Source organism: Copadichromis virginalis, linkage group LG14, assembly GCF_057382275.1.
Source record: "Copadichromis virginalis isolate Kocher_CV1m ecotype Utaka linkage group LG14, C_Virginalis_male_GT1.1, whole genome shotgun sequence".
Classification (NCBI taxonomy): domain Eukaryota; kingdom Metazoa; phylum Chordata; class Actinopteri; order Cichliformes; family Cichlidae; genus Copadichromis; species Copadichromis virginalis.
The window spans coordinates 17,695,793-17,716,141 of record NC_140631.1 but is presented as its reverse complement, the minus strand read 5'-3'; the positions used below and the strand labels follow the sequence as shown (position 1 = coordinate 17,716,141).

The window sequence follows — 20,349 nt, the reverse complement described above, 5'->3', positions numbered from 1 at the left end:
TCGTAAGTTATTATAATACTGTCATTACACCATGAATCGCTCCCACATTTACTCAGTTAATTAATTACAACATAATGTAAACAAAAACTTTTTCTACAGCCTTTTCCCCCCAGTGGTGCACAGTAGTGCTGGTTTTACTTTGACAGTGCCTGCGTTTGTTTCCGGGTAAAGAGGACAGGAACAAGGTACAGATGTCATGTAATTTTAACAAACATTCCCCTGTTTCTCTCCTGTGTAACGTGTGTCTTTTCTCATTACTACAACAGTATAGCGGCAACAAGTTGTTTTAGACGTTTCTCGGTGAGTAAGGGAACTCGTTATTGAGTTTAAACGCCTGATTTTGAGGTACAGACGTCACTAGCTCGGTCGTTAGTATTTTGGCTAGCCGGTTAGCATGTGGAGGGTTATGCACGTATTTAGCACCATATCTACTTACAGACTGACCTACGGAAAGACGACAGCTCACGTCAGCTGTAGCCTTCGCCCTCGTAAAGCAGTCTGTAATAGTTTCACAGTCGCCTCGTTGCTTTCTGTGCTATATCTCTGTCTTTGAATTTGAATGTCAGCTAACCGGCGTGTGAACGAAAGGTTCGCACTAACTGATAGTTTATTGGTTGACAGCTGCTGATAAGGAGTTCCAGTTTCTACACAATCCCTGCTGTAATCTCTTAGCCGTTCAGAAACGGGGACACGGGAAACTCCAACTCCTACTTGTCGTGCTCCTCTCTCGTCCTAGACTGCCTGACTTGCCAGACGGTGATTGACATGGCAGCTAATGGAGCAAGCTGTGAGCAGCCTCAGAAACGCGCAGGAGCTAAAGACAAACTGAATGGGAAATCCGCAGGTAAACTCTATCAGTTGTATCTGTTGTGTAACCTTTGACACAGAACTGCACCTATCACCTTATGGCATTCACGCTTTATAAACACTCACACTGATTCACTATGGGTGATTTTCACTTTCCATAGGTGCAAACAAGTACATTACAGAGTACATGTATTATGCATTTAGCATTACCAATTCAAGAAGTGGCAATAAGTGTTGTGTCTGTAAGTATTACAGAGTGTCAAAGTGATTTTCTTTCGTTTTATTCTCCAGACTTGTCATTAAGAGAGAGGAGACAGAAGGATAAGGAAGAGCGCCTGTCTCTGGTGCTATGGAGGAGACCTGTTACCACTTTGCATTACTTTCTCCTGGAGACGCTCCTTAAGCTAAAGGAGTGGACGTTTAAGTAAGACATTAAAGGTTTTTCCTGGATTCTTTTCTTAAAATGAAGCTGTCTCCTGGTTGGACATACCCTGTGATTTAAGCTGCTGTATCAAAAAAAAGTACTTATGCCCCAGAAGGTGGATTTGTGCATTTTATTGAGACCAGAGACACTTAAATTTAAGGGGGGAAAGAATGGAAGGGGATATGATTGTGTTTTCTTGCTTCCCGATTCAGGCTTTGGCAGCGGAGAGGCATAGTTTTCCTGTGTTTGGTGTTATGCTCTCTCTTTTCCATCGCATACTCAACTGAGGGAGAACACCAGCAAGTAAGCCTCGACTTGTTTTGCTTTCTTAGAGACGTTAAGAATCAGCTAATCAGTTATTTTGTCATCGGCAAGTTTAAAGGTTAACGATGAGTCACTTTTTATCCTGCTCGAGACTTTTCCAAGAATAAACTTTGCATTGTGAGATAATGCAGTGTGCACTGTTGTCAGGTAACCCTTGATCATGTAGTCATCTGTCTGAATGTTCTGTTTACAAATTCATCTGTGCAACGGTCTGTCACGGTTCAGTTAAAACACTACAGTCCTTCAGGGCTTCCTAGAACCAACTGAGAATGGCGTAATCATTTACCTAGAACAGCAGGTCAAACATAGGAAATGAGCAGGGGGAAAAAATAACCCAAGAATAAAGCAAATTTAAATATGTCAAAATCACAAATATTAATGTAAAATAAGGTAATGGGATCGAAAAACATATTGTTTTCATTGTAACTGTGCAGCAATAACTGTTAAGACAGAATTTCCCTGTAAACGGAGTGTAATGAATATTGGTCTAATGCTTTTTTTAAATAAATAAACCAATGTAGTTATTAAACGCCTAAAAAAGATTAACTTTTTGTATCATTTATTGTAGAGGTGAGCAATGTGACACTTTTTAATTGTGGACAATCTGATTTGGGCACTTCATACAAAATACAAGGTATATGTTTTGCAAGAGCCAAATGAAGATTCTCTTTCTTATGTTTGCCTCATTTATGATTGTGGAGCCTTTCTCTTTGGCACATTTAAGTAAACCTTACCATCTTACTGGGAGTTTATGCATCAGTCGGACATTTATGGCATACGCACAATGTAACCTCAAACCACTCTGCAACTACTCTGAAAATCAGGCCTTAGACAGTAGCCACCCACTCTGTCCATCAGTCATTCCACATCAGCATCAGGAGAAGCGGCGATATGACTGATGGTGACTGACTTTTGTTTTCACTCTTTATAAACTTCACTCGATTATTTTTAAAGCTGACGTATAAATCATCAGTTATGGTCCAAATTTTCAGAATTCAATGGAAGCGAAAACAGGAAGTTGTGATTCAGGCCTTTTACACTTAAGTAACAGTGACTTCCTGTGTGTCCAGACAACACATGCAGACCTTATGTGATAACAGATATTCAGCTAATCCTGAAGGGAAGATTTTCACTCAACTTTTTAGATTTTACCTTGAAAGATCATCATCTGATCTTTTAGACGCTGGTGACTACCCTGCCCTTCCCCTTGTCTGATTTATGTATATAGTTAATTTTCTTCAATTTTTTTTTCCTTTGCAGTATGTTCAGTATCTGGAAAAGAAGTTCCTATGGTGTGCCTACTGGGTAGGCCTTGGGATCCTGTCTTCAGTGGGCCTTGGAACTGGTCTGCACACCTTCCTTCTCTACCTGGTAAGATAGCATCAGCCGTATGGAAATGCAGATGCAAAATACCTTTACTGAAGTAAAGGTAGATAACAGAGGCAATAACAATGACATGGTTTATATTTAGACTGAACAGGTTTTATATGCATAGACAACAGACTGTTTTAGGCGTGAAACAGTACTCACTGATATGAAACAAAGCGTGGCTACGCACCATTAAGAACAAAGTGTAGTCATAGTAGGAATTTTGAGAGCAGGGATAGTTGTAACTTGCAAACTGGCAAAAGCTTAAAAACATATATTGAAAAATATAAATTTAACATTTGCAAAAGGAGCAGGGAATACCTGTAAGCGAGAGTCATTCAGCTTTACCTGTCTGTACAGATCCTACTCCCTGTCGTTATTTTACAGTTCAGAATAAAGCTGCTTCTCCTTTGTCACACTATGGCAGGTAGCGCTACGTGTTTGATTTGAGTTTTACACCAGATGCCCTTCTTCATGCTGGAATTGAACCAGTGACCTAAGTGAATGTGTAAACCACCAAACTGTGGGAAAAGATGTAACCATATTCCAAATTTGAAGAAATGTAATTTAATTCCACTTGTGTTAATCATTTCTGGTCTAGATTGAGTTAGCTGAGTTTTACTGAATATTGGCCTGACTAAAGGCTACAAAATGTAAAGAGAAATTGATTACCGACATTATCTGGTTGGTTATGCTCAGCATGGGTCAGAATATAATTTACCTTAACAGTTAGCGATTTTCTTACAAAAATGCTACATTTGCAGAATTCTGCAAAATCGCTGTCCGTTTGTTCCTGTACTCACCAGAGGATGGCGTCATAGTCCACACCGAGCCATGAGCCCTGTGTTTCTTCTAACGTCACACGTTTGTCACACGTCTGTCGAAGGCTTTGTGTGAGTGGTGTAATTTTCCCCTGACAGGCAGTCACAGAGTGACTGTCACACTGAGTCACCATGAACATGCGTCATTGGTCTTTGGTTGTGGCTAAAAGGAGAATTTAGCAAAATGAAAGAGAGGAAGAAATTCTCCACCAAAGTCCGCTTCAGGCTGATGATGTGGCTTCTGTGCTGCAGAACATGTGCCGATGTGGTTCAGCTGAGTCAGCCATTTCCATTATAATGAAATAATGGGAAAAGATGTAACTGTGACCTTCCCCTTTTTCTTCTTCTTCTTTTTTTTTAAAGAAATGGTGTACACTCCCTCCATTAATTCTTTACAGCTGTCTAGTGCTCTGCTTCTTTACATACTGTGTGCAACAATAATGACGTAGCAGCAGTGGCTCGTGCCATATACTCTGTGTGGGGTTGTGTATTGTGCTTTTCTTTTGCAGTGAGAATATTAAACAGCTCTGGTTTTCATAATAACTTGTCCTTATGTACCAAAAGTCAAGTCATGAAACATTGTGTCTAGACCAAAAAAAAGGAATTCAGATTACTCCACCGCAGAGGAGTTTGACTTGTTCCTCAAGAGATTGACTTCTTTTTTCTTTAATCACATTACAGTAGGGATTTGTTTTGTTTGGATAATTGTTCACCCTTATTTCCTTCAACATCTTGCATTCATTTTCATAAACTGTTGGGCACTAAATTATTTACCTGCATGGCACTGGCAGCAGCACAGGACCTCATGTCTGCTTGTGTATATATAGGACACTTTTATAAAGAAGGCATACTTCAGGTTTTATTTCCTTCTTCCTGGTCGCCAGAGATGCTATGTAATACCTGGATATCTGTTGATTACATATGCAGTCACATGTGTCACCTGTGTGACCCACAGTGATCCAAGCAAACTGATATTAGGGTCTGGCACCCAGCAATTTAATTTTCTTGTCTTTAAGTATAGCATAGGTTGCTTACGGTCTTTGCTGGTAGCTTTCCATCCTCTCATTTGGAGCTACTCTCCATCCTCCAGAGGTTTCATACCTACAGCCTATCTCTACCAAGAAGTTTGCTGATCCTTCAGCCGAAGAGGTTCTGTAGGCTCTCCTGCTTATTTTATAGTTTATGATTGTGTCTATTTGTGGAGGTATTTGCCTACAGAGAACCTACAGAGAGGGGCTTTCATCCAATTCAACCTCCAAAATCCCAACTGTGTGTTGCTCAACGTGGATGATGCTTTACATTAGTCGAGTATGATTGACAGCGGCGTTAACTAGAAATGGGAGAAGCATGAACTCCTCATCAATCCATACTCACTCATTAGGGGGCCTTATCCCTTTATGTTTGGGAACTGTTTGCACTTAAGCTCTTCTATAACACTGGCCTTATAGTTTGCCATAGGTTATTAGATTAAGGGCTTTTTCTCCTTAACTTGCTGTCCAGCAGACTCTCTGCTGCTGTTGTCACCACTCCTTCAGAACCACGACTCCAAACAGCTGATGAGAGAAGTCACTTGTCTGATTTGCCTTCTTTTGCAAGCCGACATGACAAAGATGCAGTGTCTTTACAACCAGGTGCACTTTCCCTCTGCAGGCCAAAGCCACGTGCATTTTTTCCATCTGTGGATGGTGGGTTGATATATGCACCTTAACTTGGGAGCAGGTGGTCTTAGTCATAGTTTTTTTTTATTTTGACAAAAATAAAATTTAGTTTTAGTTATAATTTAGGCATCTAAATTCTTTATTTTTTGAAGTTTTAGGCAACTAAATATCATAAGATTATCATAGAACAAATCTGAAGTTGATTTGGTTTACTAATTTGTAGGGTGTGAGAAGTTTGTTAACAAAGCATCTTCTTTTCTTTGATATCAAATGTGAAATATGTCCAGATGTCAACGGAAGAGAAAAGAAGATGTTTCATGTTTTGCCGCGTTTTCATATGAAACGGAGGACATGGGAGGGCCCCACCACATCCTGTTATTCGGTGGTAGATCAAATTGTGCCCGCTAACCTTGCTGCACAAGGAGATTTCTTTTGATTGGATAACCTCCAAACTCGACCTGCCTCGCTAAACAAATTAATCAATTGTGATTGCATCTCTTTTCTCCAGAACATTTTCATCTGGTTTTTATTTGTCGATGACAGTGTCGGTATATTTCATCACAGTTTTTTGTCCTCATGCATTTGTTTTTATGTAGTATTGTCTTGTTTTTATCAGGAAAAAACAGTTAAAGAAAAATATCAGTAAACAAAATGAACACTGTCTCGGACAGAACTCTTCTCTCGTCCATATGTCCCAGTTAGGGCTCACGGTAAACTTTGTGTTATTTGATACCATGTCAGCAGATTGTCATCGGTGTCGGATTGTTTTCAAGGAATTGCCCACATTTGTACTGAGGCAAATGCCCTCATTTTGTTTCCTCCAGAGGGTGGATTACATTCTCAGCCTTTTTCTTGTTTTCAAAGAAGTTCAAGGCTCAAATTCAGTGTTTTCCTTTGGTTGCTGGGGAAACTTACAGCGGCAGCTGCAGTCATCCCACTACACCTCATTTCATCAACACCTTGGACTTCGATTCCAAAGAGGTACCAAAGCAGGTCAGTGGCAGTCTGGGCTTTCCACTGTTGTAGTATTCTTTTGGGATCACCTTCCCTCCAGGCCAAGAGGTGATGTTTACAGATGCCTTCCTCTTAGTTAGCAAAGGCAGTATGGAAGCACAGGACAGTGTGTAGGATCGGAGGCTGCTTCGCATCGGTGTGCTGGAGCTATGGGTTGTATACTTGGCCCTCAGGCATTTCCGTGCTCAGTCCAATAACACGTTGACCATGTATTGTATCAACTATCTAAGCACCAGATCCAGCCTGTCCTGCATGGAAGCTCAAGGACTCCTGATATGAGCCTCACCTCGTGAGTTTTTCTTGAAAAGATGAGACTTTTGGAGACAACTTTGCCAAAACCTCTGCCGTTTCTTTGCTCCCGGTTTTGACTGATTCAACACGTTTACCAGTGCTGCTGTGGAGGTTTTACCTGAATGGTGACGCCTGTTGTTTAGGAGAATACTGCACTGATGCCATCAGCACTAGTATAAATGGGGACTTCCCTGTTTATGTCTGATAAGACTAAAGCGGCAAGCATAATGGGGCATAATGTAAAACGTCTCTTCTACCAATGACATTTTACATTACCTTGAAAGATGTTCCACTGACTGACATCTGTACCACAGCTGCTTGGACTTCCTGTTGTACCTTCGCCCACTTCTGTAAAGTTAATGTTGCCATTCACATTGTGGTTACAACAGTTTCTTCTGGTCCTTCACTCCGCAACTGCACTGTGGTGAATGCAAATTCATCATGACCTTGTTTTATTGAAGTCATACCAATGAAGTTGATAAGTAATCGAATACCATCTCTTGCGGTCAGGAATAATGGAAGCAAAACAAGAGCTGGGAATCTAAGATTCTGTGAATTCGCTATCACCACCAGAGCACACCGGTGATTAATGAAATTTGCTGCGTACCAGATCCCTTTATTGGGTTACACGTGTAATTTTTATTTCTGTACCTGTTCATAATATACTAAACACGTCATCAGACTGGGTATTGGTCTTTTTCTCTGCATAGGTATGAAACTGCTGCATATGGATTGTTTATGAACTCTGTTCTAGTACTCTGTTCTGCAGAGCATGACACAGTGTATTGTGAAAGCATGATACAAATATGCAAGATAAAGTTAATTGCAACAGAATTGCCCCATAGCTGTGGGGCAATCCTAATGAGTAACCCATCAAACGCTGGTATGAATCTCCTGCAATCTGTCAGCAGTGTCTCACGTTCCAGCCCAGGCATCTATTTAGCTTATTTCACTTCATATATTGAATCATTCTCTCTTATTGGAGCTTTCGTCCTCTGCCATCTTTGTAATATCTTATATCAAGTCTGTTTGTTCAGGTTGTTTGGTTGGAAAGGATTCTTGTGCATTGACACATGGAATTATTGTTGACTGTCGCGCTCCCCTTGTTGCTTTCATTGTTTGTCCTGATTGGCTTCATTGAGAGTGCCTAATTCTCCAAATTCCTCTGATATTTTGTAATTTTTCACAGAAATGGTGAAGCATTCTTTACATTGTTGTCACTTGACGTGAGCCCACTGCTCATATGGAGATTATTTCCTGTCTCTTAGTTTGCTAAAGTTTAGCTCATGCTCTGAGTGCTTGTACCTTTTGAATCTGTCCGCTCTGTTCAGTTTGATTTGTCTGGCATCATGGCATGAAACCGTTTCACTCCAGTGAGCGCTGCAGTAGACTTAAAATTGGCCAGTCAGCAAGCACCGAGTGTGGGACTGACACAGTTGTAAAGCTCTTAAGAAGTGTGGGTGATCGAGGGAATACCCCTGCACCACAAAAATAGGTTTAAGTAGCTGCGATGTTAGACCCGAGATGGAAACGGAGTGTGCCGTGTTGATAGATCTGACTAATTTCAGTCATTCACATTGCAGAAACTTCTGTCACACGTCTCTGTTCAACGTTAATACCAACCATAGACGGAAAATGTGTAATATTGTTTTTGAAGAAAAACCACATTTCCCACCAGAAGAATTACACGGAATTTACTTCAAGCCTGAAGCATTAACACATGGCCACATAGAGAGCATGAGGTCACTGATCCACCGGGTGAGGGGAGTAACTCACCAGTATGAGCTTACTCTTCATCATGATGTTTTTGGATGTGTTGCCAAGCAAACACTGGGTTCTAGTCTTTATGTTGTGCTTAAATGACTCATCCTCATGATGCCTGTACTTATACATGTCTGAATTGAGAATTTAAATTTTAGGAGACCAATAATTTAAATGAAAAAGGTTTTCATTTACGTCGATGCACTGCTTTGTCAGTTCACCCCTTTGGCAATCTTCTCAGGAATTTTTCATGATTAACTGAGATTGTTTCCCAATTTTTGGGTGAATTCATTCCACTTTCAACCAGAATCTCACATAATTGAACCCAAACACAGGGATATTTGAATGTTTGGCTTTCCCCTTAAGTTATTGTGGTTGCTCATCATCCCTCAGGATTAAACATGACCACACCCGCTACCATCAGGTCAACATTTCACTGTAGGACTTTTTGCTTTTTAATGAAATTTGTTGAACTCGTTTACTAGGCCAGAGTTAAAAGTAACCTATGGCCCTTCCTGCTGCATCATATTCCTAACCACCTTTTACACACTGAATACCACTAGTGGTTTAAACAGAAAATAATGTCATGTATGTTTGTTCCATGCACAGAGACCTTCATCACTGCAGACCAGTGATGAAGCAAAGAACTGTTTGATAGATCCTGAATGACTTCTGTTGATGCGAATGAACAAAGAGAGCAGTGCCGGTGCTGCTACAGCTCCTATCAAACAAGCGTGTCTGAATGTTAAGAGCTTAGGTGTGTTTTCCTCCTTGGTAACAGTGTCTTGTTGTCTCACAAAGGGCTAATGTTAAATGAAGTCCTGCTTGGATGAAAAGGGAGTGTCTTGTGTAAACTAAAGAAGCCTCCTGTGTGCTCATACTCTGAGTGGGTGGAGAGTTACCATGATGAAGCATTTGCAGTCAGCACAGACTAATTGTGCGCTGTCCATCTACTGTCACTGTTGCCTGTTTCACCTCAAAGAAGCATAATGAAGTAGCTATGTTGTGGTTGCAGGTTGCCCAACTGTTACTGAGGCCAGGTGGCTCAACCTAACCGCCTCGACAGTGATAAGTGATGACATAGCTACCTGCCAGAGTGGCGGCATGACTCAGCTGCTGGTGCTTTGTGTTTGTTGCTTACAATGTAGCACTCGCAAGCTGTGTTTAACAATACAACAGCAGCTTAAATTACTGCAAACATTACTGCAAACTGCAGGCCACAAAAAGATCACAATCAACACCTTTTGGAAGGACTTTGAACAACAACGACAACTTTAGTTGAAGAGAGATATATTGCACGACTGCAATATGAAATATCTGCTCCTGTTTGAAAGGCTGAAGTTGACACAGACTAATAATTAAAATATAAAGAAAATCAATCTTTAGCCCTTAACTTTGCTGTTCGAGAGTCTTTTGAGTAGCCTTTTGCTCACACTATGACCTTACGTTCATGTTCTTTTGAGCATTTTTCATCATAAAGACAGTTGATGACCTCCCCTGTCCTTTTTAATGAGTTATGAGTCAGTGAAGATCTCTATCATGGATTTTTCCAAGGGTTGCCACATGGACAGAGACCACCCTCACTAACGTCTGATACACACTCAGTCATTTTGTTCTGTAAGCATGGCTGCAATATGACAGAAACCACTCAGTTCAGAAAGGAGCTTCAAGGGTTTCAAAGATGTAAAGGGTTGATGTAACTTGGCTTATTTTCCATCTGTCTCGCTCCTCTCAGGGCCCTCATATAGCTTCAGTAACCCTGGCAGCATACGAGTGTGGGTCCACAGACTTCCCAGAGCCTCCCTACCCAGACCAGATTGTTTGTCCCGAAGATGGAGGAGTGGAGGACGCAATCTCCCTCTTCTCAATCATGTCAAAGGTCCGACTGGAGGCCTGTATGTGGGTGAGTGTTAGCTTGAATAAAGATACACTAGAGTTATCCACCCTGACGCACACCAAAGATGCTTTTTCAGGGCTGTGTTGGTCTCGTTTGTGCATAAATCCAAAGTATATCTAATCTTTCACCAAGTAGTTTGATGCATAACTGAGTTATCGCAAACATAAAATGTTCTGTTTATGTTTAGGGTGCCGGCACCGCCATCGGAGAGCTGCCTCCTTATTTCATGGCCAGAGCGGCTCGTCAGTCGGGAGCTGATCCAGACGATGAGGACTACGAGGAATTTGAGGAGATGTTGGAGCAGGCCGAGGGTGCTCAGGTCAGAAGCACTTGTTTTCGTAAAGTGTTAGGTCCTAGGATGTGCACTGGTGTGAACATCAAGAATATTTAAAGATTAAAGAAGGATTATGCTCAGATATGCATTTCGATAAATGTGATTTCGAGAAACCTAAAAAGGCGACATTTAAGTTATATCACTTATTATTTAATTGAGTATGGCTTCCATTTTTGTTTTTGTTTTTTTAATGCTTCTTTCCCGCTCACAAAAATTAGCCAGCGCTCCCTTATCACCCCTATTCTTGCTTCATTTCACGGGCTTCCAGTAAAATTCAGAATCCATTTAAAAATTGACAGGTCAAGCCCTACATGGCCGGGCTCTGGCATCTGAGACCTTACAACAGCAGCTGGCCTCTCAGATCATCTGATCGGGCTCGCTTAGCTGTTCCATGTTCCTTTTTTTAAAACCAGAGGCGATCACGCTTTTAAGGTTGCAGCTCTTAAGGCCGGCTAAATCTGCGGTTTGTTTTAAATGACTGCCGTTTTGTAGGTTAGCTTTTTCTTAATCTTTCTCCCATTATTTTTGGCTTTTGTTCACTTCTAATGTGTTTATGGAAGTGTGCATGTTGGCATGAAGGTCTGCGTGCTGGAACATGTATTCTTATTTTTAATGTGCGGTTTTATTCAAACTGTGAAGCACTTTGTAACAGTGTGTTTTAAAAAGCACTGTACAAATAAAGTTATAATTCTTTCCAAATAAGTTATATTTGGTTTGAACAGGGGCCCAAAGTCATCCAGCCTGCCTTGTACTGCAAGAGCAAAGCAGTTACACTCAATATTGGACTATCTATCTATACATCTGTTCGGATTTATTTTAATGTAGCTGCTTACACGGTGCCCACAGACTCAATACGATATGATCTTATTTAATATGGTTTAATTTCATAATGTGCAACTGACCACAAAGCCACTGTCCAGTGATTGGTCTCAAAGTGGCACGTGACTTCAGTGAAGCCCCGCCCTTCTTGCACTTCCAGTAAATCTGTGTGTTCGTGGGTGAGTCACCCTGAGCACAGCTCCCTCTTTAATCATCCCTCGGGCTTTGCTCTCTCGCTGCCTCCCTCCGTCTCTCTTTTCACCGGCCTCTAATTTGAATGACAGGCAGCGCTGTCAGGAACTGAGTTCACATGACTGGAGACTGCTGAGATCAGAGGCTGAGTAAGCAGAACAGAAATTAGAGAAATGGTGTCCATTGTCTCCATCACCTAGTCCCACTTCAGTGGCTCTCAGCTGACAAGGTCATCTTCACAGGGTGTTGTTTTGTTCAGGACATATACACTTAGGTGTGTGTCAGGGGCATTCTGAGAAGCACTGCAAAGACCCATTAACATAAAACAGTAATTGGAATGGATACCAAAGAAGAAGAAAAAAGACTGAGTGTGACAAAAATGGAAACGCATGTCCCTAAATGTGGTAAAACCTGCCTTTGTGTGCAGTGTTGTAGTATTGCAGTGAGCAAATTGAATCTGAGCAGACATGTTCGAGCTGCATCCAGGCAAGTGGTGAAAGGTTGGTTGAAGATGAGAAGAATTTGCTTGTTTACAGATCTGTGCATACCGCAGGAGGCAGTGCTTTAGAGTTGCTCATCCAATATCAGGAGAAGAACCATATATGATGAATTGATTTACATAAAAATGACCAAAACACTGAGGAAGACTTGGAGTCAATACACGTTATGCCTGAATTAGCAGGAAATCTACATCGTTATTTATTTATATAAGGCTTGTGTTCACCCTACTGATGAGCACCTGTTTAAGCCTTTAGAGAAACATGGTGCTTCCTTTTTTCTGATGTTCTGAACACAAAAGTTTTTACCAAAAGTCTTATTATATCACCAGTACCGTATTTTTGACCATAAGGTGCACCGGATTATAAGGCGCATTAAACTTTACTCAACTCATTCTTCTTGCTTCCTCCACTTCTGTACCATTAATTCATGTTGAATTCTCACGCAGCTGCTCTATTCCCATGTTGCTGCAGTATATTAATGACTAACCTCGTATTGTGGATGGATTATCTCAGTTGTTCTCCTGACTGAAGTTTGGTCCGTTTACAGCATCCTGCCATGCGATTGCATTTGTCCCTAACCATCGGGAACCCTCACGTTAACTTTTATCGAGTGGGAAAAAGTTGGCGTTCATCCTCCAGCTTTACTGTGTTTATATTATGCTAACATAGCTGTGTCGCTAGCGATCACGTAGCACATCATTATATACTAACTAGTCCAATTTCAGTAACCCTACAAAAGTCACTGCTGTTAGGTTTCTGTCTTCATTTATGTTGGAAGTGATAGCAGAGCTGTACGTTTTAATTTTTTCAGAAATCTCTCAGTCAGAACATGCTATATCATGTTTAGGTGGAAACTAGCGAGCTAACTTCCTGCTAACTTCTAACTCAATTAAATTTAATAAATCCTGTTTTCATGGATGCCTGCATGTTAAACTTAATTGTTACACCTGGTAAAGCAGCAACACTGATCATTTTATTAAAGATGAAAGAATTTAGACAGTTTTTAACTCTCAGTGATGTCGTAGTGACTTTGGGACCTGAAGCGGATGGAGTTTTGGACCCAGATTACTCCGTGAGGCTCCTGACTACGGTAGCCCTAATGCTCCAACAATCCATCAAGCAGTGCGGCTTCATAGCTTACCAAAATCATACTAAAACATTTTATGACAGATTTTTGAGCGCCGTGTACCAAGTAAAACCGGTTTGAGGTCAGTAAGCACAACCAGAATTCATACATAATGCATGCACTGTCGATTTTTTTCAGAAAAGTTACGAGTTTAAGTGTGAAAAATACGGTAATTGTTTCGGTGGGTGCATTATAAGCCTTATAAAGGGTAACAGCATTGAAGACTCAGGATGCAGTTTTTATGAACGGTTGCACTGAAACGAACATGAAAAAAGGACTTAGTTTTTATCAACCTCGGTACTTTGGTGCTTTCTTAGTTATAGAAGATTAAAAACTAAACTTAAATTTGACTTTTTGTTGAAAATAAACACACATGGTGCCAGTTTTTTTTTTTTTTTTTGTTTTGTTTTTTACACTGGCTTCTTGTGCCTTTGATGTTTTTCCTCTATCTCAGATCTTCACAATATAGCCACAGATGTTTCAGCCTCTCAGAAAAAAACCAAAAGGTCCTCTGCACTTTTGTACCAAATTCACCAAACCTCAGAGAAAGTCTTAAATTGCTCTAAAATAGCAGGTATCAGTACTCTATTGCTCCTTGTAATAACACTGGAGACGGCGGCACTGTTAAAACATTTGGTTTGGTTTAAAAAAAAAAAAAAAAAAAGTACACACATTTGCAAAAAGTACAGAGTGGTTATTTTAAGAAAACAAGAGTGGTTGTGTGTTCAGAGATGTGTATGTGTACATGTGAAATCTTTGATGCAGGGAAGTGTAACAAGAATTAAAAACCCGGCAGCTTAAAATAACAATCCCTGCCTGGCAGCCATTGATGCACTTACAATCACTTTATTCACTTGTTGTTGTTGTTGTTTTGCAGGATTTTGTTACAAGAGCAAAACTGGGAGTGCAGCACATGGTGCAGAAAGTGGGATTCTTTGGCATCTTGGCTTGTGCCTCAGTGAGTAGGAAGTTTTCAGGCCTTTTTAAAATTATTTTATTATCTTTTTTTAACTTTTAAACTGAGTTTGTTACGAACAAATTAATGTTCGTGCCCAGACGACGAATCACTACGATCTAATGTGCCCATTTTCAGATTCCTAATCCTCTCTTCGACCTGGCTGGAATAACCTGCGGCCATTTCCTGGTTCCTTTCTGGACCTTCTTTGGAGCAACTCTGATTGGGAAAGCCATCATCAAGATGCACATACAGGTCAGCAGCACAGTGGAAGCATTGATCAGAGGTGGTTTAAACCTTGCAGAGAGACGGTTTACCTCAAACAACAGCATGTTTTTTCCTTTTTTTAACATAAGCCCCACAGGCCCACGTACTTGCAGCATCTTGCCTTCAAATATGATTCATCTTTTGTTTCATGTCGTCGCGCTTCTCTGTCCGCAGTGTAATAATGCATCTCAGAAATCCTCTCATAGGAAAAAAACGGTTATCCACTGCTGAGTGATACCCTTTGAACAATCCCCACAAGCCTAAAACGTGTGGGAAAGATCAAGCCTCAGTGTTTAAATCATGAGGTGGCGACTATGAGAAAGTCCTAATTGGACACTTCTGGTTAACTGTTTCTGATGGCGCTCTTTTTTTTTTTTTTTTTTCCCCTTCGGGGATTCCTTATTCTGGTTTGAGCTTTCAGATGCATGCCACGCCACATAAACTTACTCCAGATGAAAGGAGGGAAGCTTTTAAGAAGCATTTAACAAGAGTTTGGATTTTTAAAAATGCACTAGATCCAAAAAAAAACAAAAAACACAACTTAATTACGGAGGGTATTGTTGAGTCTACCATACTAGTGACTAATGTAAGCTCAGACTGCAAGGGGCTGTCTGCGTCTGAGGCACACTGTTGAGTGTTTCAACAAACTAAAGCCTATCAATCTCTTGGTGGTACCAGCCAATGATCTCACTATGAGACCTTTCAGACAAAGAGGACTTGAGGCAGTGGGGGTAATGAAGGATGTAGAGTGGATGTGAGGGAAGAGAAGGAAATTGAGCAGACTGTAAGAGGCTACAGGGGGGAGAGTCTTTTGTCCTTTTTTTTTTCCCTCCCCCCCAATTCTGTACCTTGAACCTCATGGACGTTGGATGCCATATCCTGTCTGATTTTGTCCAGGGGGCCATGTGTCATGCCGTTTTAGAGCTGATCAGTTTCAGGACCAGGGGGAGAAGGGAAAAAAAGTGAGTTTTTTGTTGTTTTTTTTGGAACCCCTCCACTTGGGTGCTTTGAAAACCACACAAAACCCCTCACACAGACCAAAATTTAGGTTACCGCCAGGTTTGAGTTTCATAATTAGGGTGTCTGTGAACAATGTCAGATGTGGCCTCAATTTCTCAGAGTTGTGTCACTAAAATTAAGAATCTAAACGCATCTTTCTGCCAAAATTTTTTTTTTTTGTTGTTTTTTTTATAAAAAAAAAGTGCATTTTAAGGAACAAATGTTTTTTGAAAATGCTACACATTTTAGGAGACTTTATGAATAAAGTTGAGAATTTAAAAAAAAAAAATTCTGTTTTATCAGCTGTCCTGAATTTCAAAGCAAAGTCATCAATGTTTTTATTTCTTTTTTTTGTTCCTCAGAAACTTTTCGTTATCATCACCTTTAGCAAGCACATAGTGGAGCAAATGGTGTCACTCATCGGGTAAGTTTTTTTCAATTGTTTTTTTTTTGTCCTGTACTGATGTGCGTGTGTGTGAGAAAGCCTGCTTTAATTAGAAACTTGGTGGAGTCATTGTCTTTCGTTGGTTTTGTGGTTGGCAGCACATTTGTAAACTTTTTCAGATGCGTTATGAACACTGATTGGGGATCCTGTATGAATAAATGCTCTCACTGCGGGGGCGTATCGTATGTGCACGCATTTTCCTTCTTTTCTTTTTGATTCACCCCCACCACCACACACACACACCAAGGTATTTCTTCCCCCCCACACGTGCAATCCATCTCTGCTAGAGCATTGGTGGTCAGGCGTGTGAGGTCCCATCCAAACATGCTCATCTGACTCACTGAGTTGAGCTGTGACTGAGAGAAGAGGCGGTTAGAGGTTGTAGAAGAAGCTTTTTTGAAAGTAATAAGACTTTAATAAATGTATGTATGTAGGTAGGTAGGTCATGGCTCTGGATTCATCTGTTTCAGTTTTCTTTGAAGATGCTGAGTTTTAAATTTAATTTCGTTTTGTTTTTTAATAATGTGGAGGGAATTTGTCAGGCACGGGATGTCAGAAGAGACAAACTCAGCACTTTTTTTTTTTTTTAAGGAAATTGACTCGCAGTCATGTAAACGTCTCAAATCTTAAACAAATTCAAAGAAATAAAGAAAAAAAATCCCCCTAATAGTCTGTCTGTGGTGTAGTGGTTAACACTTGCAAATAAAATGCATCCGGTTTGAGATAAGGAGGAAACAGGAATTCAGTCTCATGGGTCACATTCAAAGTGCTGGTCCCTAAAAATGAGGAGAGCTCAGTCAGGAAACGGCATCAAGCATAAAACCTGCACTAAATCAACATGTGGATCCAACTGTGTCGATCCCCTCGGGAAATAGGGGAGCTGCTGAAAGTACCTATGAAAGCCCCCAATGCTTGTTCTATTGAAGTACATTTATATACGTGTGTGTACATATGTATTATAGGGCTGCTATGATTAGTCAACTAGTCACGATTATGTCGACTATCAAAATCATCGACAACTAATTAACAATTTTTGTTTGAAGCTTTGTAAGATCCTGAAAGATGCAGGAATAAGTTGTAGGATTTAAGAATGTAATAACGGACTGAAATGGAGGATGGTAGCAATGCATCTACAAGGATGCCAGCTGCCGTTAAACGCCGAAGAAGAAGAAGAAGAAGCAGTCTCCGGTATCGTAGCTGTGTCCAGATTCAGGGGCCGCATCCTTCGGAGGCCGCATTTGTAGGTCGATTATGTCACAGCGATGCGATGAAGGCTGTCCAAATTACAAGACTCCGACAAATGCAGCCAACAAATACGTCCTCCTTTTCCCCAGATTTGAAAGATGGGTCGGGTGTATGCTTCGTGGCCAGACCCATTCAATTAAAAAAAAAAAAAAGACAAAAACTGAGACATACTTTTCTTATATTACGATATCTCAGCGATTAAATGTGTGATTTAACTTTTTCACACTGACAGAGAAGATTTCCCGCTGCTCACCTAAGGTCAAAGTTGGCTGCAGGCGGCCCACACCTTTAGCTAGTTTTAAAATCGGTATCCTCCTTCATAGGAACTTCTTTTTGACTTTACCAAAAACACTATCTGATTTAAAATGAAATTCAAGGTTCTTTCCCACGTTGCTGCTGCTGTACAGATGACTCTCAGTGACTCGCTATGATGTGTGCAGATAGTTTTTCCTTGCTGATACAGGATGTTTCTTTTCCAGTTTGTGTGAATTCATGTGTGCTTACATGTAAAGTCAAAGTGATAACAAGAATGAATCACACAAAACTAGTTAGGTTTAAGTGATATCAGCAATTACCCAGTCCCCATTTATGTGTGTGTGTGTGTGTGTGTGTGTGTGTGTGTGTGTGTGTGTGTGTGTGTGTGTGTGTGTGTGTGTGTGTGTGTGTTATCGCTCATGTTTTTGCTTAGTCTAGTCAGGTCTAGACAACATGTTTAGGTCCTGTCCAGGGCCAGAATTGAATTCATGCGGTGGGAAGGCTGTGAGTACAGCCTGCAGTATATTTTTCTTTTCATGGTAATGATAAGTTTGAGGTCATGTAGCGATTCTTCTTCAAACTGTACTGCTGCTGACCCAGTGGTAAAACTACAGTACCAGTACCTGTCTATGACATGAATTGTTAAAATTGTATTAATAATGACTACCACCCCCACCCCCCCAGTGAGCTAATTCACTACCTAATAAGGGCATTAGCACGCCCTCATTAGATGTCTTTCCATCCAGAAGGCAGCAATGTTGGTAAAGGTGATGACATCATGTCGACTCACTTCCTCAGTGAAGGGGCTGACACAGACTCCTATAGAGAGCTAAAGGGTATAAAAGGAGGGTTGAGGAGTTTCTGCTTCATTCCTCTCTGCTGCCTGCTCCTGCTCACAGTAACAATTAGAGGAGGTGGCAGCTCCAAGATAGGGCCCACATGTAGGATGGGGCCTTCAGCAGTTGTTGCCTGGCCTGAATGCTGTTTGACTGGATCAGCGAGGACCACCTTCTTTCTTTTTCTTTTTTCTCTAAAGTATTGTTCAGGGAAAGGGAAGACTTGAATAGCTTAGTGTGCAGGATCTGAAGTTTTGGTTTCCATGTCTAAGAAGGCTGCTTAAAGGGTAAGTAACTAAATGTTTCACCACCTCCTCTCTCTCTCTCTCTTCTTTGTTCTTTTTATCTGTTGCTGCTTTGTGGGTATGCCATGTCAGGTCGGTGCCCAAACTAGGGCCATCTCTCCAGAAGCCCTTCAGGCAGTACCTGGAAGCACAAAGGAACAAGCTGCACCATGCTGGAGGAAGTGCACCAGCGGTAAGAAGATTTAGACTTTACCATGCATTATTTTTGGTCTATTAGCTTTATATGTATATTTATTAAAGGGCAGCCACTAAGTGAATGAGATTTTTTTTTTTTTTTTTTTTTTTTGGCAAGGTTTAATATAATCTGTAAAATTAAAAGCTGTAGTATCTACCTAACTACCTTTAAATCAATGCACTAGAGACTCGGAAGCAGTGTTGATGCAAATTCAGATATTGAGATATAGATATATATAGATCTCAATAAGTGTAATTAATTAATAACTGTATAAAATGTGTCAGTGCCCTCTGGTGGACAAACTGTGCATAGCAGTCTCTTAATTATTAGCATATCCTTCAGTTGTAAATGGCTGGTTTTATCAGTCTAGCTGATATTCACTGTTTGCTTGTACGAGGGTAAAAAAAAAATAAAGCATATCCACCCTAATTTGGGGTTTTTCAGGATGAGAACTGGCTGTCGTGGGTGTTTGAGAAGGTGGTGCTGGTCATGGTCTGCTACTTTGTCATTTCCATCGTGAACTCCATGGCTCAGAGCTACGCCAAGAGGCTGCAGCAGCTGAGGCACTCGGAGGAGAAAACCAAGTGATGGCGAAATAAAGCGGTACAAACATCCAAGTGACTGTGTTTGTGCTGCCGCTGAGAGCTCCACTTTCGGCCACAGCCACTCACAACTTAACCTCACCCTCATCCATTCTCAAAGAGGCTGAACGATCAAGAAACCAGGCATAATTTGTCGGTGTGTGCGTACGCGCGCTTTTTTCTTCTTTTTTTTTTGAGGATGTATGTGCCGTTTACTGTCTCCTCGTTCAGGTTTTTGTAGTTCTTCTTCATCTCACTCTTTAGGTGTGTCTGGCGCGATTGGTTCTACTGCTGATCTTAACAAGTTACTTTAAATTAACCCATTCATTGACCTCAGAAGTAAAGCAGCGCTTTGGTGGTTGCTGCTGTGTAAGGGCAGTGCCCATCAGATGCTATGCCTTATGCAAGACGGGAAGGCGTGACCTCCCTTGAATATAGCTCTTGACTTATAGACTTGATTTTTATTTAATTTTGTAACCTTTGTGTATGGATGGATCTTGATTTGTCTGTACAGTGTGCTGCCAAGATAACTGCTGTGGATGGTGTTTCTTTTCAGGGTTTCATTGACTTCATGGTTTTTGTCCTGTAAGACCAATTTTGTCTTTTGTTTCTGGAATTGTCCATTTAAAAATGGCAGGAGGAGGAGGGAGAAAAAAGCAATATCAACGTCAGATGATGTGGTATTGATGTTTTGCACATTGTGTAAATATCTTACTATCTTTTTGACGGTATGTTCAGATGTATTTCTATTCTATGGTCTGTGTGAACATGAGTCAATTTGAACCAAAACCCACAAGAAAAGGCGATATCATTTGTAAAGTGACGATGTACCCTCAGCTAACTAGTACCATTTCTATTCTGTACATTTGACTTGAACCTGGGATCAGATCATACATAAAACATGGAAATCGTGGCACTTCTTCTCCAGACTGAGTCTCTCATTTGTTTGG

General features: G+C 40.8%; 1 protein-coding gene across 5 annotated transcripts; it reads left to right on the top strand.

Annotated features, from left to right (window-relative positions):
- Positions 1–117: 117 nt before the first annotated feature.
- On the top strand, positions 118–20,312 carry vmp1 (vacuole membrane protein 1). 5 transcript variants are annotated; one of them, XM_085429660.1, is made up of 12 exons: positions 118–185; positions 737–844; positions 1,099–1,231; positions 1,444–1,534; positions 2,816–2,926; positions 10,204–10,371; positions 10,553–10,684; positions 14,214–14,294; positions 14,430–14,546; positions 15,920–15,981; positions 18,716–18,815; positions 19,263–20,312. In XM_085429660.1, exons 2-12 carry the CDS (start codon positions 766–768, stop codon positions 19,404–19,406), a joined length of 1,218 nt encoding a protein of 405 aa, XP_085285786.1. In that variant the 5' UTR covers positions 118–185; positions 737–765; the 3' UTR covers positions 19,407–20,312. The 5 variants fall into 5 exon arrangements, with proteins under 5 accessions (XP_085285786.1, XP_085285784.1, XP_085285785.1 ...); XM_085429658.1 differs by having other exon boundaries at positions 160–185; positions 622–844; XM_085429659.1 differs by lacking the exon at positions 118–185 and adding an exon at positions 192–300.
- Positions 20,313–20,349: the final 37 nt, after the last annotated feature.

What these genes read in the sequence shown, in the direction of transcription:
- vmp1 (XM_085429660.1), top strand. Translation starts at nt 766, where the DNA reads ATGGCAGCTAATGGAGCAAGCTGTGAGCAGCCTCAGAAACGCGCAGGA. An exon ending in ACACCTTCCTTCTCTACCTG is followed by an intron (nt 2,927 to 10,203) that starts GTAAGATAGCAT and finishes CGCTCCTCTCAG; the next exon opens with GGCCCTCATATAGCTTCAGT. An exon ending in CAAATGGTGTCACTCATCGG is followed by an intron (nt 15,982 to 18,715) that starts GTAAGTTTTTTT and finishes ATGCCATGTCAG; the next exon opens with GTCGGTGCCCAAACTAGGGC.